Source organism: Sciurus carolinensis, chromosome 4, assembly GCF_902686445.1.
Source record: "Sciurus carolinensis chromosome 4, mSciCar1.2, whole genome shotgun sequence".
NCBI classification, from domain to species: domain Eukaryota; kingdom Metazoa; phylum Chordata; class Mammalia; order Rodentia; family Sciuridae; genus Sciurus; species Sciurus carolinensis.
This window is the reverse complement of record NC_062216.1, coordinates 149,739,054-149,762,007: the sequence shown is the minus strand read 5'-3', so window position 1 is coordinate 149,762,007 and position 22,954 is coordinate 149,739,054. Positions and strand designations below refer to the sequence as shown.

The 22,954-nt window shown below is 43.0% G+C and overlaps 1 protein-coding gene across 3 annotated transcripts in view; it reads right to left on the bottom strand.

The window, feature by feature from the left end:
• Plekhg7 (pleckstrin homology and RhoGEF domain containing G7) overlaps nucleotides 1-22,954 on the bottom strand; it is a 64,514-nt gene that overhangs the window by 18,252 nt on the left and 23,308 nt on the right. For all 3 annotated transcript variants that reach the window (XM_047550082.1, XM_047550083.1, XM_047550084.1), the window contains 7 exons: nucleotides 20,634-20,761; nucleotides 17,644-17,684; nucleotides 13,775-13,873; nucleotides 12,818-12,961; nucleotides 9,224-9,319; nucleotides 8,541-8,642; nucleotides 6,300-6,413 (listed from right to left, as the gene is read on the bottom strand). In XM_047550082.1, the coding sequence (XP_047406038.1) occupies nucleotides 6,300-6,413; nucleotides 8,541-8,642; nucleotides 9,224-9,319; nucleotides 12,818-12,961; nucleotides 13,775-13,873; nucleotides 17,644-17,684; nucleotides 20,634-20,761 (724 nt within the window). The remainder of the gene's footprint in view (nucleotides 1-6,299; nucleotides 6,414-8,540; nucleotides 8,643-9,223; nucleotides 9,320-12,817; nucleotides 12,962-13,774; nucleotides 13,874-17,643; nucleotides 17,685-20,633; nucleotides 20,762-22,954) is intronic.

Here is a 22,954-nt window from a genome sequence, read left to right as displayed (position 1 = left end):
ACATGTGAAGTGTTTGTGGTGGTGATAAGATGTACTAAGACATGAGTTCCAGTCTTGCTTATACCTCTTTTTTTTTTTTGGTCCTGAGGATTGAACCCAGGGCTGCTCAACCACTGAGCCACATCTGCAGCCCTTTTTTAGATTTTATTTAGAGACAGGGTCCCACTGAGTTGCTAAGTGCCTTGCTAAGTTGCTGAGGCTGGCTTTGGTCCTCCTGCCTCAGCCTCCTGAGCTGCGGGGATTACAGGCGTGTGCTATTGTACCCAACTGTTTGCTTACACTTCTCATGTAAGGGTTTAATTTTGTCCCTTGGCTTCTCCTACTCTCTGGCCCTTAAGGGGGTGTCTGGTTTCACCAGCCTTGTTCCCATTCTTGCTGTGATGCATGGCTAGAGCACTGAGAGTCAAGACTGCAGAGAGAGAAGGGGAAAGGAAGGAGTTTTGCTTGTTGGTTCAGTTCCTTGACTCTTCTTTGCTGGGAAGAATCAGGGCAGTGATCAAAAATGAAAATCTAAGTCCAAGAGGCTAAGTTGATCCACAAGATACAGAGCAAACCAGAAGGAGGAGAGGATGAAGGCACACACAGTTGTAATAGGGAGTGTTTGGAGTTGGGGTTTGGGGAAGAGGCAGTTCCAGGGTATGTAAGCACAGGGGAAGACAGGAAAAGGAGGAAGTATTGTTATGGGCTATACATCCTGTAAATGACATTTGAGAAACACAAGTCATTATGACAATAGCTTTTATATTTGCTTTGTCTGTTAGCTGTTTCTTTCTTCCTTTCACCCCACCCCCCAACCCCTACTGGGGATTGAATCCAGGGTGCTTAACCGCTGAGCCACATCCCCATCCCTTTTTTGTATTTTGTTTAGAAACAGGGCCTTGCTGAGTTGCTTAGGGCCTTTTTAAGTTGCTGAGGCTGACTTTGAACTTGCAATATGAAGGTGACCTATGCTGCATGGAGGTAGGTTGCTGGCTCCTATGCTGAAAGGTACCTTGAGGAGTCTTATTGGGGGTGTATTCTCTTCCTTTTCACTTACCCACCTGCTTATGCCCAGTTGATCCTGAGTTCAGCTACAAAGGAATTAATATGAGCAGAATTGCTTGTGTCCCTTCAAAATTTCATATGTTGAAATCTTAACCCCTGTGGGATGAAATCATGAGGTGGGGCCTTGGGGAGGTGATGAGGTCACCATGGGGAACCTTAAATTTCTGTGGTTTTAAGCTCTCAGTCTCTGGTGGTCTGTACTGGCAGTCAAAATTGGCTGCAGCAGGGATCCTGACCTTACACTCAATATTTTCCTAATTTCCATCTTTATTCTCAGTCCTTGCCTAGGTGAACTCCTTTTCCTTGTGACTCTGATGCTTCAGGGCTGTCCTCAGGTGGACCAGGTACACTGTGGGGGGCTCCCTTTGCTTCCCCAGACATGTCTCTATACCCAAATTTCAGTCATTGCATTTCGGAAATCTAGGTACAATTGGTGCAAACTCCTGCCAATCCAATGGCCCATGGAAATCCGAAGCCCTCCCCTGGATATGAGCAAACCTATGAATGCTGAGACTCTAATGGCTTTGTCTGGCTCTGTTTCCACACACCATTTCTTCCCTGAACAGCATGGGTCAATCACCGCCCCTCTGCCTTAGTCCATTTTCTGTGACTGTAATAGAATACTCAAGATTGAGTAATTTATAAAGAAAAATTTTATTCCTTACAGTTCTGGATGTTGGGAAGCCCAAGGTGAGAAGGTGATATCTGGTGAGGACCTTGCTGCTGGGGCTTTCTGCAGGGTCTAGGGCAGTTCAGGGTACCACAGGGTGAGAGAACAAACCAGCCAGAGAGCTGGTTTTTGTAACAAAGCCACTCCTGGGAAAACCCACTAATCCATTAATCCTTAAGTGAATTAATAGAATTCATGAGGACACAGCACTCATGACCTAGTTACTTCTTAAAGGCTTCCTGGGTTCCCACCTCTTACCATCTCACAGTGGGGCAGACGTTCAAGTCATGGCACCCGCGGTTGATTTCTTATGTCCATTTTCACTGTGAGCCCCCTCATGCCAAGGGTCTTGTGAGTATGAGGTTTTGGGTTGTAGAAAGGGTTGAATACATAGCACACAACTCCACCCCCAAGCCCCCTACGTTATTTTATCTTCGTTGTAACGTGTGTGCTTTCTGCCTCTCCCCCCTCCAAATCCTCCCCTTTCACCTCCTTGCTTTCTGCTTAGCAACTGGCGGTTCCAGAGCTTGACCTTGTCCTTGGGTCTCTCATCCGGCCCCAATAGCAGCTTTATCAAGGTAGTTCGTTCTTTCTTTTTAAAAATATTTTTTAGTTGTAGATGGACAGTAAGTTTATTTACTTACTTAATATCTTTATTTATTATTACGTGGTGCTGAGGATGGAACCCAGTGCCGCACACTTGCAAGGCAAGCGCTCTACCATTGAGCTACAGTCCCAGCCCCTCAGCCAGGTATGTCCTTTGAAAAGAGTCAGCGCTTCCTCACGGGAACTCCTTCGCACCCTGAGCGCACACAGTGCTCGTGGGAATGAGCATGGGGCCTGGGTGCCTGGGGCTCCAGGAGCCAGGATACAAGGACCACCTGCCCTTCTTTGGAGCTCAATTCCCTCTTCCGTGACGTGGTGGAAAGTCCTAGATGATCTCCGAGTCCTCATCCAGCTCCAAATGGTTGCGGTTCACCCTAGGGTGGCAGAGGTGGAGAAGGAAGCAAGGGCTGCGGCTGGGGAAATGCTGCCTGCAAGTGGCAACTGGCGAGAAGGGGCGGGAAGGAGGGCGTGGCTTGAGTGTCTGATTCGCAGCCATACCTGAGCTATCAGTAGCTGATTTCTCAGCAGTAGTTAGGGACCCCCTCAAAACACAAGGCCCTGGGCCACTGCCCCAAATTGCCATGCTGTGAGGAGCAGCACTGACCCCCCGGCACTCAGGGTAGTCAGGGTCAATTTGAAATCACCACCTCCTCCAGATAGAGGCAAGGAGGCCAGAGGCATCAGCGACAGGTAACTTGGAGGAAGAGTCAGAGGGATCAGAAGCCTTTAGTGTTTTAGAAGGCTTCAGAAGAGAGCAAAAATCGTTGGTTGAAAATTATAAAAGGAAAGCTCTAAGTTCTTCTTTCATCTCTCTTTATTTTTTCATGTCCATTAGGGAAATCAAAGAACATCTTTCAAGAGATATTGAACATAAAAGGCCTTTTCATGAATGGATCTAGATCAATGGCAGCTCCTTTTTAAAAAATAATATATATCCAATGGTTTAGGGACCAATGTAAGGATTAACAGGCGAAAATTAGTAAATATGTCTTGGTGGGTCTGTTATGGTTTAGATGTGGTGTCCCCCTAAAGCTCACTTGTGAGACAATGCAAGAAGGTTTGGAGAAGTGATGAGGTCATAGCCTTAACCTAATCAGTGAATTAATCCCTGATGGTATTAACTGAGTGGTGACTGGAGGCAGGTGGGGTACGGCTGGAGGAAGTGGTTCATTGGGGGCGTGGCTATGGGGTATGTATTTTGTATCTGGAGAGTGGAGTCACTCTTTCTGCTTTTTGACTGTCATGTGAGCTGCTTCCCTCTGCCACACTCTACCACCATGAATTCAGTTTCACCTTGAGCCCTGAGGAATGGAGCCGGCTTTCTATGAACTAAGGCCTCTGACTGTGATCCCTCAAATAAACTTTTCCCCTTCTACAATTGTTCTGGTCAGATCTTTTAGTCACAGCAGAGAAAAAGTTGACTAAAACAGGGACACAGCATTGGGCTGGGACGGTGAATATCCTTGGAACTGTGGGAAGTTTACGCTCTTCCAAGCTTATCTGCTGAATGTAGATAATGACAGTAAGTACCTCATTGGGTTGGTGAGAGGTTTTAATGAGATAATCCACACAAAAAGCATAGAAGAGTGCCTGTAACATCCTGAAATTCTAGAGTTCCAGGTTCCCTGAGTTCTGGAGTTCTTAGTTGTTGTTAGTGATTGTTATTCCTTTTTTTTTTTTTGGCAGTCGGGGGGATATCAGAGTTTGAACTCAGGGGCACAGAACCAATGAGTCATATCCCCGGCCCTATTTTGTATTTTATTTAGAGACAGGGTCTCACTGAGTTGCTTAGTGATTTGCTTTTGCTGAGGCTGGCTTTGAACTCGGGATCCTCCTTGGTCAGCCTCCCGAGCTGCTGGGAGTGCCATTGTGCCCGGCAGTGATTGTTATTGTTAACTATTGTTAGTTGAGCTGCACTAGTGGCACCAGGACCTGGCCCCAGGATAATGTATGTAATGTATATACATTCAAGCCCCGTCTCACATGGTGCAGAGGGCAAATAGACCCCAGTGCATTCGCAGTCCAATTTTAAGCCACAATACAACATAAATTTAGATTCTCTAAGGAAGATGTTCATAGCAGGGCATAGTGAGAGAATGAAGATCAGCTTCAGACAGGTCTGACTGTGAGTCCTCTCTGTGCCCCAGAACGACATGACTTACAGCAACTTGCCTGATCTGCCCAAGCTCCTGAAAATGGGAATAATATCAAATTCTGCTGAGTTGTTGGAGACAAAGAGATCTCTGATGTCTGGTACAGAGCATGGTGCAAGGACTCCAAGCCTGGCCACTCTTAGCGTGTGCAAGGACCCTTTCATTCTGTATTATGGGGCTGTGGAAAGCAGGTTCCTCTCTAGCTCCTTCAGAGTCTCCCCCAAACCCCACACCTTTGTTTCACGAGGCTAATACTTTCCATCCTGGAGATGGAAAAGAGCCCTGAGGAGTTGGAAACGGTGAGAGTGTAAAGAGCGTTGGATTTTTTTAGAGATTAAATTGAAATTATTTTAGCTGATAGAGAAACATTAAAAAAATTGTACATATTTATGGGTTTCCCTTTGATGTTGTGTTGTGGGCATACATTGTATAATGTTAAAATCAGGATAAATATATCTTTCTTTGCCTAAAGACTTTTATGGTGCTTTATTTGCCGCCTATTGGTTACGTGCGTGAACTTGAAAATGGAGTATAACTTCTCTGACCCTCAGGGAGCCATGAGAACAATATCATCAACATCATAGGTTTGTGCTAACAACTAAAAGAGAAAAGTGCCTGGTAAAGCATTTCTCATTCTAAAAACTTCATGTGTTACCCTAACAGCATGGTGTCCTTTGCCCCCTTCCCTCAATATCTTTGGATGCTATATGTGCTTCACATACTAATGTAAACCATCCTTCTCTATCACAATTCATGTGGGATTTTTCCACAGTTATTTGAAAATGGTAGCTGGACCTTGCTAAATTAACCTCTCCCCCCAGCTGGGAAGGGAGAGAAATGACCCAATCCTCTCTAGTTGCTTCCAGGGAAAACATTTGTAGCCTGATTATTCTACATATTTGGAAATCTAAGGAGCTTTCAGTTTTCAGTTTGAGTAGCAAAGAAAATACTGAAAGGCTGAAGCAACAAAAATAAGTTCAACTCTCTTCGCCAAGATCATTTCCCTTTTCTTATCCCTGCCACACCCAGGCTTCCTGGCACGCTGAAGCTACTATGGCAAAGGCCCAGGGATTCAGAGCTGAGTCACTGGGAACTCAGTGGCTGTCTTTCCTCCCAGCCTCTTACAGCTGCAGGGAAAGGAGGGTTTTCTGGGAGGGTTTGGACCATTTTCTCAGGATTGCTACTGAAAAGATACAATTGAGGCTACTGGAATGACAAAGGAAGGGTCAAAGGAGCAAGAGAAGTCAAGGAAAGTTGGTTCCTGGTTTGCTTATTAGTAAATGCTGAACACCCGAAGACCCCTAGCAGAAAGTCTTTGTTCTAATGCTTTTGGGACCCAGAGATACCATGATGCACAATTCTAGGAGCGACACTTAGATTGTGCTCTGTGAGCTACTCCAGGGGCGTGTTCCTGCAGAACACAACGTAAATGGTGCTTCTACTTTTTGCGCTATAGGACTTTGCGGGGACCAAATCCTACAAGAGCCAAACTTCTAGCCACCCCCAAAGCTTACATTCTTATTCTGGTTGTCTTATTACAAGGCACCAATTTCTACCAATGTCCAAATAATACATCTCATGTGCCAGTCAAAATTCGAAAAGGTATATTGGATGATGTTGTGCGTGCTTCCAGCTGTATACAATCTAAAATTCCTAAGTGAGAAGTGGAGGCTGTATTTACAAAGAAAGTAGAATTACAGTTATAATGTATTTCAGATCGCTTAGTTCTCTTCTTTCCCATTAAATTTGGGTATAATAATTCCCAGTATTTTTTACACCCAAAGAGTGTTAGGTAAAATATTAAAGAAGATAAAGTGGTACTTTACTTTTAAATAAATGCTGAAGTCATCTCTCTGCCGCAGGCTCTCCAGATAAAACACAGCCGCAGAGTAATTCAGGCAGTAGGTCTGGTGGCTCTGACAGAGGCTCCCTCGGAAATACTGCAAGAGGAGGAGAACCAACGCCAGTCAGGGTGAGCCCCAAGCCTGGCAGACCTCCTTTTTCTCACTAACTAGAACAGGGAAGAGCAAAGGAGCCCCCATGATCATGTAGGAGCTATGGCTGTGTGAATTGAACAGGGAATCTCCACAAGAAACATTCTTTAAAAAAATATGGTATTCCCATAATAAAATTAATACCTCAATATACAGTCTCTCCCCGACTCCCATATTTTAAGAAAATTCTATTTAGGACTTCTTGATTTAATTCACCCTTTTACTTCCACTTATGCTTTGTTGAGGCCAACACAACCTGTGTTGGATATGGAAAAAGACAAACCCCAAAATGATATGGCCCAGGGAGAAGGAATGAGGGAGTCGCCGTCTTTCCCAGTGACAAGACAGGCAGGCCCCTGGGAGGAAATTCCCATCAACTCTGAATGACAGTTTCTGAGAAGTGGCCAAAGTATTGATTCCACCCTAAACTGATCATCTGGCCCAGTAAAGATAAATCCTGGGTACTGACCACTGACCCTACACTCACTAACCCCACACCCTCCATCTGGCCCAGTAAAGACAGCCCAAACTGACATGCTCATTAATTGAGTCACCTCTCAGTGTAACCTATATTAGTCCAACCCCTTTGGATGATTGCTCATTTTCCACCAGGAAAATGGGTCCCTCAGAGGCATCACTCTGTGCTGAGCTGATCTGTGAAGTTTGCATCTGGCCTGGTCCTTTTGTACTAAAAACCCACATGGTGCCCAGTGACAAATACTGCCTTTGATTTCAGTGCTCATGATGGTTGAGGTTAAGCTTGTGTTGGTAGTAAGTGATTAAAGTAACGACATTCACCTTTTCATCAAATGTTCCTCAAAAATACCCATAAATTTAATTCTCCTGGCTTCTAAAACTATAGAAATCTGGAACATCTCTCTGAAGTTCTGTGTTTGAAAGTGTGTTAGAGACATTTAATAAAGAGTCTATTAATATCTCATCCTTTAGAACGCTTTTTTTAATGAGAAGCTGATATTTCTCCAGACTATTTACTAAGAATTAAATTTAGAATTTTTTTGATTTTTTAAGGAACTGAGAGAGCTTGAGAATTTAACTGACTCCCCAAACTTGACAATCTCTCTTGTTTTTCAGTTTTTTAAGTTTAACTCTGTTTTCAAAGTTCACTAAAGGATCTGCCTATTTCATATCTAACATCCTGCTTATTTTTACCTTGTTAAAATTCCCCCCCCGCTTTTTTTAATATCTCACCTTCAGTATTATTTTCCAGGAAGCACTTCCTTCCAGTAACTACCCCAAAATGGAAGGTTTCCTTTGTTAGATGCTTATAATAGCTATGATGTTTTTTTTTCTGCAGCATTCATCTCAATTTGATTCTATAATCATTAGCCCCATTATTGGATTAATTTCTCTCCCTGTTGGACTGAAAATTCCTCCAGGGCATGAAGCTTGTCTAATTTTGCATATTGTGTACAGAATATCACCCTCATACATAGCACTTACTAAGTGCTCAATAAATCTTAATCTATGGCTTTTTAAATGGAGCATAAGAATTCAAATCTTGACAAATAACATTAGATAGGGACTGGATTAAAAAGTTAAAAGTAAAAAATAGGTGGAGGATGAGGTCTAAATATCTTCTCAAGGAATAAATAGTACTTATCAAGCCAGGCCTACAGATTTTTCCTTTTCTCCTCATTTCACAAACAAATATTATCAAGGGTATTGATAGATTTGAGAGTTTATTTTGTTCCTTTCTGAGAGACTGGCACTTTTGTTACAAGAACAACTCAACCATGTAATTAGCGAACACTAAACTATTGCCATGAATATTGCTTTAAATTGAAATCATTTAAAAAAACAGACTTGGAAATGGCTTTTCCATGCATGCAGATCTTTGTGTCAATAAAACCCGCAGGAGATGTAACAATGGGAAAACAGAATCTGCAAGTTACTTTTGAACATGTTGATTGGGGAGAAAGGGATGGTCCCTTTGTGAGATGGTAGTGGAAGAAATTTCCCAGGAACTAAAAAAAATCAAATACCTATGAACAACCATCCTGAGAGGTGGGTGGATTCATTGCAGGAAGCTGAGATCTCTCAGAGGGATCTTACCTTTGCGAGCACAGAAATGAAATCCATCAATGGTGACGTCTCAGAAGCTTCTACATAAGCCTTAATGATGCTGAAAAGACTGTTTACAAAACCAAGGCTTGTCTAGGGCCAGAGAGAAAGAGAACAAGAGTAGGTTGAGGAATAAAAAAATTGATGACCCTCAAACGTCATTCTTACACACGTTTCCCATTTCAAAGTCATCTCCTAGCAAAATTTAAGATTTACTTTCCCCTCCTCTGAAATGTGTATATATATATATATATATATATATATATATATATATGTATTATAAGTTTTTCAAAAATAAATCCTTCTTTCTCTCTACCCTGCATTTTGAAAGATATTGTTTATTTATAATATATGTGAGAAAGCATTTAGAAACATTCATAAAGCTGATGAAGAACTTAGGACTATTTCTACTTTCTTAAATAGTCGTGGAAAAATGAAAAAGGGAGGGTTAACAAATATCTATACTCTAATGGAAAATGTTGGTGGATGCTTAACCATCCTTATAAATCTGAACTCCTGATCATCAGATTATGTGGGGATAGAAGATGGAATAAATCATATTTCAATTTCCGTTAAGGACTACAAGTCCTGCATTCATGCACCAAGCATGGATTTTCAAGATCATCTGGTGAATTTTAACACATGGATGCTGGCATCTCCTTACTTTGGCTCACCTGAGTTAACTCCTCCAGGTTTGCAAAAAGTCTCCATAAATCCACATCCAGGAGATATTCATGAATTTGCAGATATTTTAATGTATTCATAAAGATCTTAAAAAAATAAATGTACATTACTTTTTGTTTTTAAAATTTGAAGCATGCCCTTTATAAGAACTTTAAACATAAACCTTCTGGGTGTAACCTTACAGAACAAGGTAAAAATCAGTATTCCCAAGGCTTAAGTGTTTTCCTCCATACACATCATGACATTTAAGTTTTTCAGAACACACTGGAGATGTGCTCTTCAGTGTGACGTTGCTGCTCATGTGAGTCCTGAGAATATGTCTGTGGAATATGATCAGTCCAAACGGACATGCTGTTTCCAGGGCTAGGGTGTCCCAGGGGCTCTCCTATTGCCAACAGTCCTGATTGGAGAACAAAACAACTCCCCTGCTGTGTTCTCCGTGATTCCTTCCTCTGCCAAAACCTTGATGTCCTTTACTTTCAGGGAATTAAAAATGGAGAATTAGTGAGTTAATAGCTGATAAGTGGTGGAATGTTTTGACTTGGATCAAGGTATCAAATATTCATGAAAACATTAAGGGAGTCTTGGTTATTATTACTTGATTCAATTCTTTCACACACCAGGGGAACTAGACAGCAAAGGAAGAAAGGAGAATCAGCCCTCACAGACAAGCTGCTCCTCATTCTATAAACTGAAGAGAGAACTGCTAATGGGCATAGGAATGCTATGAATATATAGAGTGGGACACTTTCAAGGGGACAAAGAATTCTAGGTATGAAAAGATGGGACTGGAGATGGTTAACCTCCTCCAATTCCCATCCCCACACTATTTCATTAGTGTAGTACATGGGGTCTTTTTTTTTGGGGGGGGGTACAGGGAATTGAATCCAGGGGCACTTAACCCTAACCCTTTTATTTTTTATTTTGAGTCAGGGTCTTGTAAGTCGCTTGGGGCTTTAACAGATTGCTGAGGCTGGCTTTGAACTTATGCTCCTCCTGCTTCAGCCTCCGACTTGCTGGGATTACAGGCATGTGCCACCATGCCTGACCAGTGTGTGGTTTTTGAACATGGATGAGAATCACTTGGAGGTCTTGTTAAACCAGTCCTTCACCTCTAGAGTTTGTGATTTTGTAGGTCTGTGATGGAATCTGAGAAAGTGCCTCTAATGAGTTCCCAGGTGATCTGGATGCAGCTGCTCTGCAGGCCACGTTAAGAACCACTGACTTACGGCTTCCCAAATCCTTATAATACTGGTTTCTAGAAACCTGTCAATGTCTAAACATTTAAAACAGATAATTGTAAAAAGAACTAGAACTCATTATAATAGCTCAACTGGGAAAATTTAGAAGAAATATTTTTTTGTTGTAAGATTCATTGCTTTACAGAACATTTTTCCATTTAAAAAAATACTGAGTCCTCTAGTATATTTATTTTACTATTTGAGTTTCAAATTTTCAATTCATAAGCAACTTTGGGATACTCATTGATTGTGTATAGGGAAGTATATATACATATTTAAATACATGCCATGTCCTTAATCCCAAGGGATAGACCTGGATTACCTCAGGTCAATTAGCATCCTTTCCTTATCTAGCTAGAGTAGTGGGTTCAGTTGTGGGCATGTGACCTATGCTGTCCAATCAGAATGGATCTCAAGACTTCTGTCCTCAATGCAAGAAGATCTCTTTCTCCCCACCGCTTCCTCTTTCTCTCTTTCTCTTCTTGAGTTCAAGAATAGCAGTCATTTTTGAGATGAAGAGAAGCTAGTCATGGGATAAAGCTGGTGCCATAGACAGTGGAGATGAAAGATGGAAAGAAATTCTGTCCCTGGTTTTGAGCCCTTTGATCACCCACTCTTGAATTCTCTCCCACCTCTGTACTTCACAGCCACATGGGCCCATAAAATCCTGTATTATTTAAGCTAGTTCTCTGTTACCTGCTCCTACAAGCATCCTAACCAATATGGACTCTAAATTTCAATTCTCTCATACTGTGTCTTTGGGGTTTAAATTTTGCTAAGTAAGGTACTTAGTGCAGCGACTGGCAATAAATCTTACAGATAAAAACAACTGACACTCGCATAGCACTTAACCAATTTCAAAGGAAATGGCTTTGATCACCATAATGATCTAGTGCATAGCCAGAGGTGGCCTCGTCACTTCCTTTTTATAGCTTAGCACAGGGATCATCAAACTGCAGCCTGCAGGCTGTAAATCTGTGCTGCCACCTGCTTCTGTGAAGTAGGTGGTGCTGTGACCCAGTCGTGAACATTCCTGACCAGTTTTGCACTGTGATGACAGAATGGAATAGTTGCAATGAACACAAACACTGTGCGTGGTGTGCAAAGCCTGACATATCTACTATCTGGATTACTATGGTTTCTACATTGCCCCCCGAAATTCATGTGTTGGGAAGTTAATCCACAATGCAACAGTGTTTGGAGGTGTGGCCCTGTAAGGTCATTAGACCACGAGGGCTCTGCTGCCATGCATGGATTATTGTTGCTAACATAGAAGGTTCATTATCTCAAAAGTGGGCTTATTATGAAAGTGAATTTGGTCCTTCTTCCCTCCTTATGACCTTTCTTGCCATATGATGCCTTCTGTCATTTTATAATGCATCAAGAAGACCCTTACCAGATGCATCCCTTCAGCCTGTACCCCAACTTCCAGAAGCATGAGCCAAATAAATTAATTTCTTTTCCTTTATACATCACCCAGTGGTATTGTTACAGCAACACAAAATGGGCTAAGATATGAATCTTTACAAAAAATGTTTGCCAATTCCTGGTTTAGGATCTGGAAGACAAGACTTTCCTGCAGTCACATGGAAGTTCAAAGGCAGATGCAGGGTTGGACTCAGGTCTCCCAAGATAATGCTTTTTCCACTGTGAGCACCCAGGATTCAAAGGTGCTGCAGGCAGAGGCAACCTTCGTAGTCACATTGCCCCTCCTGTCCTACGTCTTGGAAGAAAGCTACTCCCTTTCCTCCTGGCTCTATGGTTCTTCTATAAGGAATTCTCTGCTCTGCGTCTCCCCAGATCAGGGCTGCATCCCTGATGGACACCCACAGCCCCTTCACACAGAGGACATGGTGAATGTACTGTGTATTCTGACAGCATTGCAAATGACTACATTGCAAATGGATGACAGACAGTCCTGAAAATCTGCGACCACGCCCTGCAGCTGACCAAAGCATTCACCTGGCACTGTTTAGGAGGGAGCCCAAGCTCTGGGACAGGAAGCCACCAGAGATGGGATGGACTGCCTTGAAGGTGGCTGGGGGCTCCTAAATTTGAAGATGTGTTAACACTGGTGAGATCTGGATAGCAGATGGGAAGCTGGGATGATTTATTAGGTCTCATTTAACCCTGAGAAGATATGTTTAGAAAAAAATGGAGAGACAAGTAAGTAGCAGCTAAACAAAAATGAACAATGAATAACATTTTCTTCAAACGCCTCAGAAAGAGGGGAAAACATCTCTCGACTTGCTTTTATATTTTTAGCATGGAAGAGGAAAAACAAATTCCCAAAGAATCAAATTAGTATTTTTCATGTATTACAAAAATTAAAGCCTGCATTACCATCTTAAGAACCAATAAATGGTCCAAGAAGTAAGTGCATTCACTCGTGAAGAGTTCCCACAGGGCCTCTTCCTGCTTTCCCAAGTCTGATCCAGCACTGGGGCATTTCGGACGCGTTTCCATGACTTCATTCCAGGTCTTATCCTGCACGTGGGGAGAAAAGAGAGAACAAAACATTCCACCCCAGCGGTTGACCTGTCGGCTGTCAGCTTTCCTTGCAGCGTGCGTGGCAGGAATCCTGCAGGCCCCGTGTCCCTGTTGGCTTCTCCTTGTGGCTGGGGAAGCCAGTCCCCACCCCCCATGCAAAGCATGGCAGTTTAAAATGAAGAAAAATTCAAACCGACGTTGCTTGGAATGATGCCTGAGAACTTCATGAGTCCTGTTTGAACCCTCCCAGGTCCGAGAAGTCTGATGCCAGGTTCCACTGGCAAAGCTCATTGAAATCAACTACTGAAGAATCAAGAATTAGGAGTTGTAAATCTGGACGAGACCTTTAGAAATTGTCTTACCCAAAACATCTAACTGTGCAAAGGAGGCCCTGAGGCCCAGAGGGGTGAATAGTATAAGAGCTATAGCCATCTGTCCCTTAAGGTATGTTCTGAGGAGTGTGCTATTGGCTGATTCCATAGCTGTGTGAACATCAGCATGTACCTATGCAGACAAAGGTGGCGATGATGTCACTAGACCCTGGTGAGGAGACCACCAGAGGTGCGGCCTGCTATTGATCACTGTGCGGTGCTTGGCTGTAGTAACACTTCCTTAAAGATTTCCTGACCTATAAGGGGCTCTCCTTGCCGTTACCTGATTGCAGATAGAGTAATTTCCCAGGGCTCAGTCTCCTGCCCAGCCCTGGGCTCCTCCCCTGTGCGAGCTGTACTTTGACAACTTAAAATAATGACCAAGGAAAGAAAAGACAAAGGAAGAGCTGTGCCACTTTGTAAATGACACGCACCCTACCTTCAAGCCGCAGAACTCGTAGCCCCTGAAGTCTGTGATCTTCACAGAGGAGAGGCAGTTCTCCAACTCGGCTATGTGCTTGTGCTTGTCTTTGCCCTGCTTCAAGAGCGTTAGAAACAGGGTTTTCAGACGTGCATTCTCAATGACATGATTTGGGTCACTTCAGCATCTTCAGTTGATTGACATTCATTGACATTCATAAGAATAGACCAAACCACTACCAGAACCAGCCACCTTTAGGCATGAACACTTCCAATGCCATTTTTGAGCTATAGTCTAATTCCAGGACCACAGAGAGCTGGTGCCAGAGGCTTGTGAGAATGTCTATTCTAAACCTGTCCTCTTCCTCATGGGAACACAAAACAAAACACCAGAGAATGGTCATAGAGTCATTAGAGGGACCCAAGTGTAGTGCCCACCTGTGGAGTGATACATGTCCTTCATAGTTTTAACATTTTGGGACTCTGGATCATAGGACATTAGCATGGGAAAGTGCTTCTGACCTGTCAGTTCAACCCCTCAGCTGGCATATGACTAAATAAAATTCATGGTGTTAAACAGACTTGGCCAACATAATAATTCTCTGCTAAAGAATACCAGAATATGAAAGAAATGCTAGTTTCCTTAAAATGGAGCCACCCACTTATTTCTGTTATAGTCTTTATTCTTTTTTATTTGTTCTTTTTAGATATATATGACAGTAGAGTGTATTTTGACATATCACACATATATGGAGTTTAACTCCCCATTCTTTTTAAAATTTTTTTTTTCTATTTTGATTCATTGTACACAAATGGAGTACAACTATCGTTTCTCTGGTTGTACAGGAAGGAGGGTCAATCCATGCATGTCATACATGTACATACATGTACATGTCAGACATGTACATAAGGTAATGATGTTTGTCTCATTCTATTATCTTTCCTTCCCCTGACCCTTCCCTAACTTCCCATTCTTGTGGTTGAACATGATGTGGAGTTACACTGGTCCTGTATTCATATATGAATAGAAAAGTTACGTCCGATTCATTCTATTGTCTTCCCTATTCCTATCTCCCCTCCCTTCCCTTCAATCCCTTTCATCTAATCCTGTGAACTTCTGTTTTTCCCTCCTCCCTGCTTATTGTGAGTCGGTATCCACATATCAGAGAGAACATTCAGCCTTTGGTGTTTTAGGGATTGGCTTATTTCACTTAGCATGAGAGTCTCCAGTTCCATGGCAAATACCATGATTTCATTCTTTATGGCAGGTATTCCATTGTGTGTGTATATATATGTATATATATCACGTTTTCTTTATCCATTCATCTGTTGAAGGGTACCTAGGTTGGTTCCATAGCTTAACTATTGTGAATTGAGCTGCCATAAACTTTGATGTGGCTGCATCATATAGTCTTTATTCTTAATATTTGTTTTAAAAATCTGACTACAAAGATAACATGTGATTACTGCAGAAAATTTGAGAAGTAAAAACGCAACAAAAATTAAAGCTACTTATAAACCCCATTATCAGATGATCATTTTTCTGATTATATTCATAATTAACTTCAAGGGGTATTTACATGTTCTTCTATAACTTGATTTTTAAAGGCAATATGTTAAGAACATTTGTTTGATTCAGTATTCTATTGCAACATCAGGAACTACCCTCATAAGGAATTCGTGTTATCATTCAAAGTAGGAAAAAGCTATCAAATAACTGTATAAGCCTTTCTAAAATCAACTTGGCTGCATTTCAGTGGAGTGTTTATCACAAATAATCTCTCGACTTGCTGTGTTGCCTCTGGGTGCAGGATGCTAGCATGGATCTGAAGAATTTGGTGCAAAGGAACCAACATTAAGAACATGAGAAGACAGTCTCTCTGCTGTTGTGGGGCGGAGAGAAGACTCTGGATGGGTTCAAAATGTGCGGAGGGCTATGGCTGGTTTCTGAGGTGGGGTGGGGGCACAGAGAGAGGAAATCTATTGTAGATTCTTCAGCCTCCACAGTAGCAAAGGAATCTTGGAGCTGGTTGGGGGCCTCCTACAGAAATGGGGACATATGCCTTTTGTTGATGTCTGAAACCATAGCAACTGTGTGTTGTGGCAGTAAAAAAAATCAGTGGCCAGTTGGAAAAGGAAACTGAGACAATGGAAGCAGCATTGGAGTTGAGGGAAAGCAGTTGCCAGCTCTGCTCCTGAAGGGCACTCACTGTGGCTTGCCATGGGTCTGACCAACCTCCTGGTCACAGCCTTGTGGATATACCAGGCAGAAGGGAGGAGAAGCTTCTTCCAGTGGACACATTAACTCTTTAGAGTCACAGTGGTTTCTACTATGGCAGCCTTGGCTATGAGAGGCCAAGAAGCATTCGGAGAGCAATTGAGAGGACCGGAGGGTGAAGAAAAGTGAGAAGCCAGGCAGATTCTGGGCTCTCAAAGTTAGTACCCAAGAGGTAAGAGGAATGGGAACTTGCAGTGGACATTGGTGACAGGGAGCTAGAGGGAAACTGAAGGTTAAGACTGAATATCGCCAGGTGTGGTGGTGCACACTTGTAATCCCAGCTGCTCGGGAGGCTGAGGAAGGAGGATCACGAGTTCAAAGCCAGCCTCAGCAAAAGCAAGGTGCTAAGCAACTCAGTGAGACCCTGTCTCTAAATAAAATACAAAATAGGGCTGGGGATGTGGCTCAGTGGTCGAGTGCTCCTGAGTTCAATCCCCATTACCAAAAAAAAAAAGAGGTATAAGCAAGACTGGAACTCATGTCTTAGTATATCTTATCACCACCACAAACACTTCACGAGTCATTTTCCAAACTCTAAAATACTATATGACCACTTTTGATTGCTTACGAGTGCCCAGCTCTGGGGGAAGCGCCCCGTGTATTACAATTCACTTATCCCAACCGCCCTGTGAGGCTGGCATTGGGACTGTCCACCATTTATGGGAAAAGACCTGAAGTTGAGGAAGGTAAACCAGTTGGCCAAGGTCCTGGGGCAGGAAGGAAAGTAGTGGGTATGGAACCTCAGAGGGGTTTTAATTTAGCTACTGGACTTAAAAGACATGTCAAGATAATGTGTCTGTAGAACCATCACAGGTGTCAGCAACCAGTGACAGACTAATAAGAGAGGCCACGTGGGCAGATTTTTAACAGAACAAGGCACAGTGACTTCCCACATGGCCCTGAGGCTGCTGGCTGTGATACACAGGTCTCAAAACTGGTACTGCGGGGGGACCAACATCAGTCCTTTCCCTTCCTCCAGGAAACAGGAGCATGGAGTGCAGTCGTGATCATGAACTCTCCCCCTCCACTTATGACCTGTCATAGGACAGGCTTGACTTGTCCTAGGCAGTAAGGACTCGGGACTGCTGATTTAGATTTATTACTCTTCAATAATTGACGGAACCAAGAACAAATTTAAAAGCCTAGTAGGATTAATCCAACAGACTCTCCCAGAAATAGAAGTGTATTTGTGGAATCTGTTTCTGTAATACCTCATGAATTTTTTAATGTTCCCAGTATATACGGTGCTGCCTACGACCTGGGGCACACACACTGGTGTTAAGTTTTACTTCACTGAGGGAGCTGCGTGCGTCCTAAGCCATGCCGGGGTATAAATTTAGGGTTGTAAAGCATCACCGTGTTAGAGTTGCTTCACTTTTTCTGCAGAACTCATTAACTGCTGGCAATTAGCACTGTTTTGCTGCACAAAATGACACCATTTGGCATGTTCTATAGCCAATACTGTGGATGTGATGATATCATTTACATTTCATGTGCCATCTGCTTTTATGCAGAGAGAAAGCAGAATAAAGAGACTCTTCAGCCGTTTCTTACTTTCTTAGCTACAGGAGGCTTAATTAAAAACAAAAATGACAACGTGAGACACTTACCACTCCTCTCTTGGAGAAAGGCCATCTTGGTTTCTTGGATTCTGGTGGGTGAAATAAAAGAAAATATGTTGTTACTCAGAGCAACTGGTGACAGATCCTTGCAGTGCTTCGTGAAGCCTCCTTTTTGAAAATAAGTCAAACAGAATTCATCCTGCTTTCATTCTTCTCTTGAAAATACACAGCATGAATATTTATATGATCCTTTATCGAGACCTAAAGGTTGAGTTTCTACTGCCTGAAGATGACATTGTGCAGTACATATATATATTTTTTGTACTGGGTATCGAACCTGGAGCTCTTAACCACTGAGAGCCACATCCTCAAACTTTTTTCGCATTTTATTTAAAGTTGCTGAGGTTGGCTTTGAACTTGGGATCCTCCTGCTTCAGTCTTCCCCAGCTGCTAGGATTAGAGGCATGTGCCATCACACCCGGCTCCTGCATGTCTATGCTAGGATATTGTTTAGATTCCTTTCCCTTATCACTTGGGAAGAAATCACTTGTTATGAGCTTCAATAAAGATGTCGAGTAATTAATACAGAGGATCATAGTGCTTGCTATGACATGGAACTTCAGACACCCGACCAAACTTGAGACTCAGCCTGCATCAACCCAGGAATCCCCAGCTACCGTTAAATGAAGATTCCTGAAATAGGGGACATCAACATGATGTCACCAATCTTTATATGGTGGCTTGTTGCTGTTGGTCACCATCCAAATCATCTTTAGGAGTGGCTTTGAGATGAGAAGAGAGTCATTATTCAATTACACAGTCTTTTGGTGACCAGGTAGTAAAGAGTAAATTCTGATCTTTTGGTTTTTATATTGTTTATGCTACTCAGAAAAAGTTGGGAATTGCCTCTTAGCTTCAAGGGATGTTCTGACCGCTCAGTATAGAAAATGGAAGTCTTATAGGTCTGTCTCTCTTTCAGGCTGGTTTACCAGGGGTGTCTTCCTAATGCTTCAATCAGACAGAAGTAATTACAACATTCACTGCAAAGATGTGCTTGAGGAACCTGCTCTACTGTGACCTTGAATGAGACCTAATCAACCCAATTGAGTATCCTCTCATTTGTTATGACCATGTTATTGATCTTTTTCAAGGGGAAAGTAGGTAGAATTTCCCATAGGGACAAATGAGATTCACTATACTTAGCCCTCAAATGACTAGTGGCAAATTAACCAATTTGAAATGCAATATTTGGGATCCTAGGCAAATTTCTCTCTTCTGTTTTTTTTTTTTTTCTAATTTTGAAAATGATTCTGAATACTTCACAAGTATTCAGAAGAGGATTTGAATGAGTGTTTATTAAAACTACAATCTTTCATTATCTATCTTAAATTTCATCTTGGCTGAATCAGACCATTTTAACAGTGTCTGTTGGTGGCTTATATGTGCAACCAAGCTTGAGAGACCCTGTTACAGAGCATGATCTTGGGACATGAGACCTCTATTCTAAACACTTTGAGGAGTGGGCTTGGAGGGCTGTGGTGGAGGACATTGCTTATCGTCTGTACTATGTGGTGGCTGCTATGACCCCAGACACACAACTACAAAAAACAGCTAGTGTGTTCTTCAGTGTGGCCATTCTCAAACTTCAGCTGGTATCTGAGTACCTGCAGGGCTTGTCAGAAAGCGAATCTCTAGACACCACTCCCACAGTTCCTGATTCAGTACATATGGGATGGGATTCCAGGATATGGATTTCTCACAACTTCCTGGGGAGGGGGATGCTGAAGCTGCTGATCTAAGACCAGCCTTGGGAATCAGGGCTCTAGTTGTCCCTCGGTGTGAGTGTTTGTGAAGCATCATGAAACATGTACTAACCTATGTTAAGAACACACTGTTTAGAGCTACTTCTGCCTTGCAGGGGTGTGTCCGGAACCCCTCTTGGTTTGGTTATTTGAGTTGTGGTAGCATAGGAGACAATAGATGTTGGTCCTTATGTGTTGTATGCCACATCAGGCAGTAGATGTGGATGAGATCTACACAGAACAAAGTGTTCCTTTTTCTGTATTCCTGGTGGCTCCTGCATTCCACATCCAGAAGGCTACATCTGCCCACAGTGGGTAACTGATGCAGTCTGGTGGAATGGGCTGGGGACCAGAAGTCTGGAGCTTGGATTCATTCCCTGGACACTAACAAGCTCGTACCATGAATAGGATGCTTCTCCTTTTTGGGTCTCACTTCATACATATGTGAATGAGGCATGAAATTGATGATTTTCAGACTGTTTTGCCAGGTGTCCAAGGCTTCTGGGGATGCCTTGGCATGAGTTTGGAGTCCACCCAGATTCAATCAATACAACTTCACCTACATCTATTTTATACATTGAATTTTCAAGTTAGGATTTTTTTTTGTAAAGCATCCTGCTAAGAACAAAACCAGCTTAAAGCTACCATCATGGACAATCTTTAGGCCTCCTTTTTAGTTCTCAAATGCTTCAATTTGCTTACCCTCAGAGCCACGAGGAAAGCACCCTGAACAATTCTTCTTTTCTTTCTCAGCTGAAGAGTCAGCCCCAAAGCTGCCTCTCTCTATCAGACGCTCATCTGTTCTAGCACCGTTGGCTCCCTGTGGTACCACCTGGTTGGAAAATGCCAACGTGGGGCTGAAGTTCAGGAGTGGGTGGGAGATAAGCTTTGTAGCAATTATTGGCAGGCTGCCCATCAACCCAGTGTGGGCACTCTGGTCCAAAATGGTCACTGTTACTGGTATAGCTGTCCCAGATCCTCAACCTGGGATAAATTATGACAAGGGGACATGGTGAGGGGAGAACCATGACTCATCCACCTCTGAACGGAATGCCTAAAACCAAGCCTGGGAGCCGGCTGGTTTCCGGTACTCCGTGCCTGCGTCGGTTCCATTCCATTCTAACTGGTCAGTTCACGTACTTCACTAGTTTTAAAATACTGGGGACACCTTCCTTGCTTATGGCACTCTCTGTCCCAGAGCAGGCATATCACGAACATAGGCTGAGCAAACGGGACCTGGATTCAGCAGCAGCAGTGGATGGCACAGGTAATCCGCAGCTCCATCAGAAACCAGAAGGTCCCCAGGGAACACCTCGAGTCCAGGTAAGTTCAGCACCACAGAGCTGCGTCTGTGCTCGTACAACCTGTGCCCCAAAGAGGAAAGACGAGAGCTCAGAGCTGGGGTGCAGGCAGGTTCATTGTTCAGACCCTCTCTGGTCACGCAGAAGTGGCTGCTAGCTACCTGGTGCCTGTTCTAGGAAAGTCTCCGGGCCACTTCAGAATCCAGACCACAATGACACACAGACCACATTTACTGGCCACCTCTTCTTTAGTCCTTATCGGCCATTTGTAATTTTAACTAATCCAAAGCAGAAGAGGCCAGTAGAAATGTTAACGTGAATATATCCTATTTGCTCTGACTTGTAAGGATACCAGGAGGAATTCCTAGTATCAAACACAGAAGTCTCTGCCCATGAGGCACACTGCCTCAGAAGTGAATAGGATGGTGGTGGTGGCCTCTGGCACTTCTACCAATCCAAAGTCAATTGTTTGAAGTCAGCACTGTTATTTCTCTTAGAGAAAAACAAGAAATATTGCAGGAAAAACTTAGCAAGGAGGAAGATACATATACCTTCTCTATTCCTCTACTGTTTCATGAAATTTCCTGTCTGTTGGATAGTCACAAAATAAAGAGTTCAAGTATCAGACATGGTGGGGAGAAGCTCCAAAGTCACTGAGCATTTGCACCGTGCTATTTAAGGAGCACGGCTGGAAGGGGGTCTTCCACGCTGGGAACACGCCTAGTACAGCGAATCCTAGGGATTCTCAGTTTCCTCATCAGGACCATTCAGATATTCCTGTAGTCTATTCTATGGGACAGAAGACATAATTCCTTCTATTCACTGACAAATGTGATCTTGAAATTCTCTTTTACCAACACATCATCTACCATATAGGCTACTTTATGTAGATAGAAATTTTGGCTAATCCAAAGTAGAAGTGGTCAGGTGGAAATGTTAACATAAGTGCCAAGGAACTGCCTGGAAAATTGAGAGCTCAGGTTGGTCTTGCCCTTTAGCTCTTATGATTTTGTTCACTGCCATGTAGCACCCCTGACCCCCAATTAGTCACGTGTGGCACTCCGTGAGTCTCCTAGTGCAGTTCTCCCTCTGCCTCTTCCACTTTCCTACCTGCCTGCTACTCTAGACCTACCAAGGTCCCATGGTTCTGACCTTCCACGAGTGACAGCTTTCTGCCTGAGCTTCATCTCTTGCCTCATGATTGTGCAATCTTGGATCTTACAGTTCCTTTCTTGTCTAATATGTCTGCTGTTGGGGTCTAGTCATGTCCCATCATGTCCATCATGCTGCTGACTGAAATCTAGTTTACTTTAGCACACCCTGTGGAACTTGTTATAAATACCCATCCCACATCCCGCCTTTGGAAATGATTGGGTTGTGAGAGTCTTAACCAATCAGTGAATTGATCCCTCATGGGATTAACCGAGTGGTAACTGGAGGCAGGTGGGGTGTGGCTGGAGGAGGTGGTTCATTGGGGGCGTGGCTATGGGATCTCCATTCGGTAGGTCTGTGGTGAGCCTTGTCATCCGGAGTTTCACCCAGCTCCCTATATACTCACCAGAGTCAGAGAACAAATTAATTTTAAGTTTATAAATAACTTAATATAGGCCTTCCCTTCCTTTGCATTTTAAGGATTATTTCAAATGTTTAGCCTGTGGCTAAAAAAACTTTTTCATACTGATAGTAGAACAAATTGTTTAGCAATTTCTAATTGGTAAACAACCTAAATCCTGTAAATTTCTATAAAACATATGAAGACTGCCTCAGGCTCTGCAGATGGGAAGTTAAATTTCCAGTTCAAAAAGGCTGCTTGCTCCAAGGAGTCTGCCAATGCTCAAAGAGGCAATTCCTCATGTCTGCACACTCCTTTGGGACCTACTGGGTCAGGCCCTCAGCATCTTGGGCGTAGTGACACAATCACCTCTTAACTCAATTCTTTACCTTCAGCTGTGATTCTGTCCTGTGCATGGTCACTAAACGTGAGTTATCACAATATAAGTCTGACCTTGATACCCTCTGGCTTCAGCAGCTCTTCACCTTATACCAGGTAAGCACATTGTTAAACCATGCACCCAGCCCTTCTGTGATGTTCCTGATATTTTTTACTTGGAAATTTATTTTCTGGAAATAGGGAATGGATTGTAAGTCCCCACAAAAGTGGTGTTTCACACCTCGGTACTTTGGAAATGTTTTGCCCCTCTCCTACTCTCCCAAGCCTAATAGGCAGAGATGCAGGCCCATGGGGAATCTTGGCTA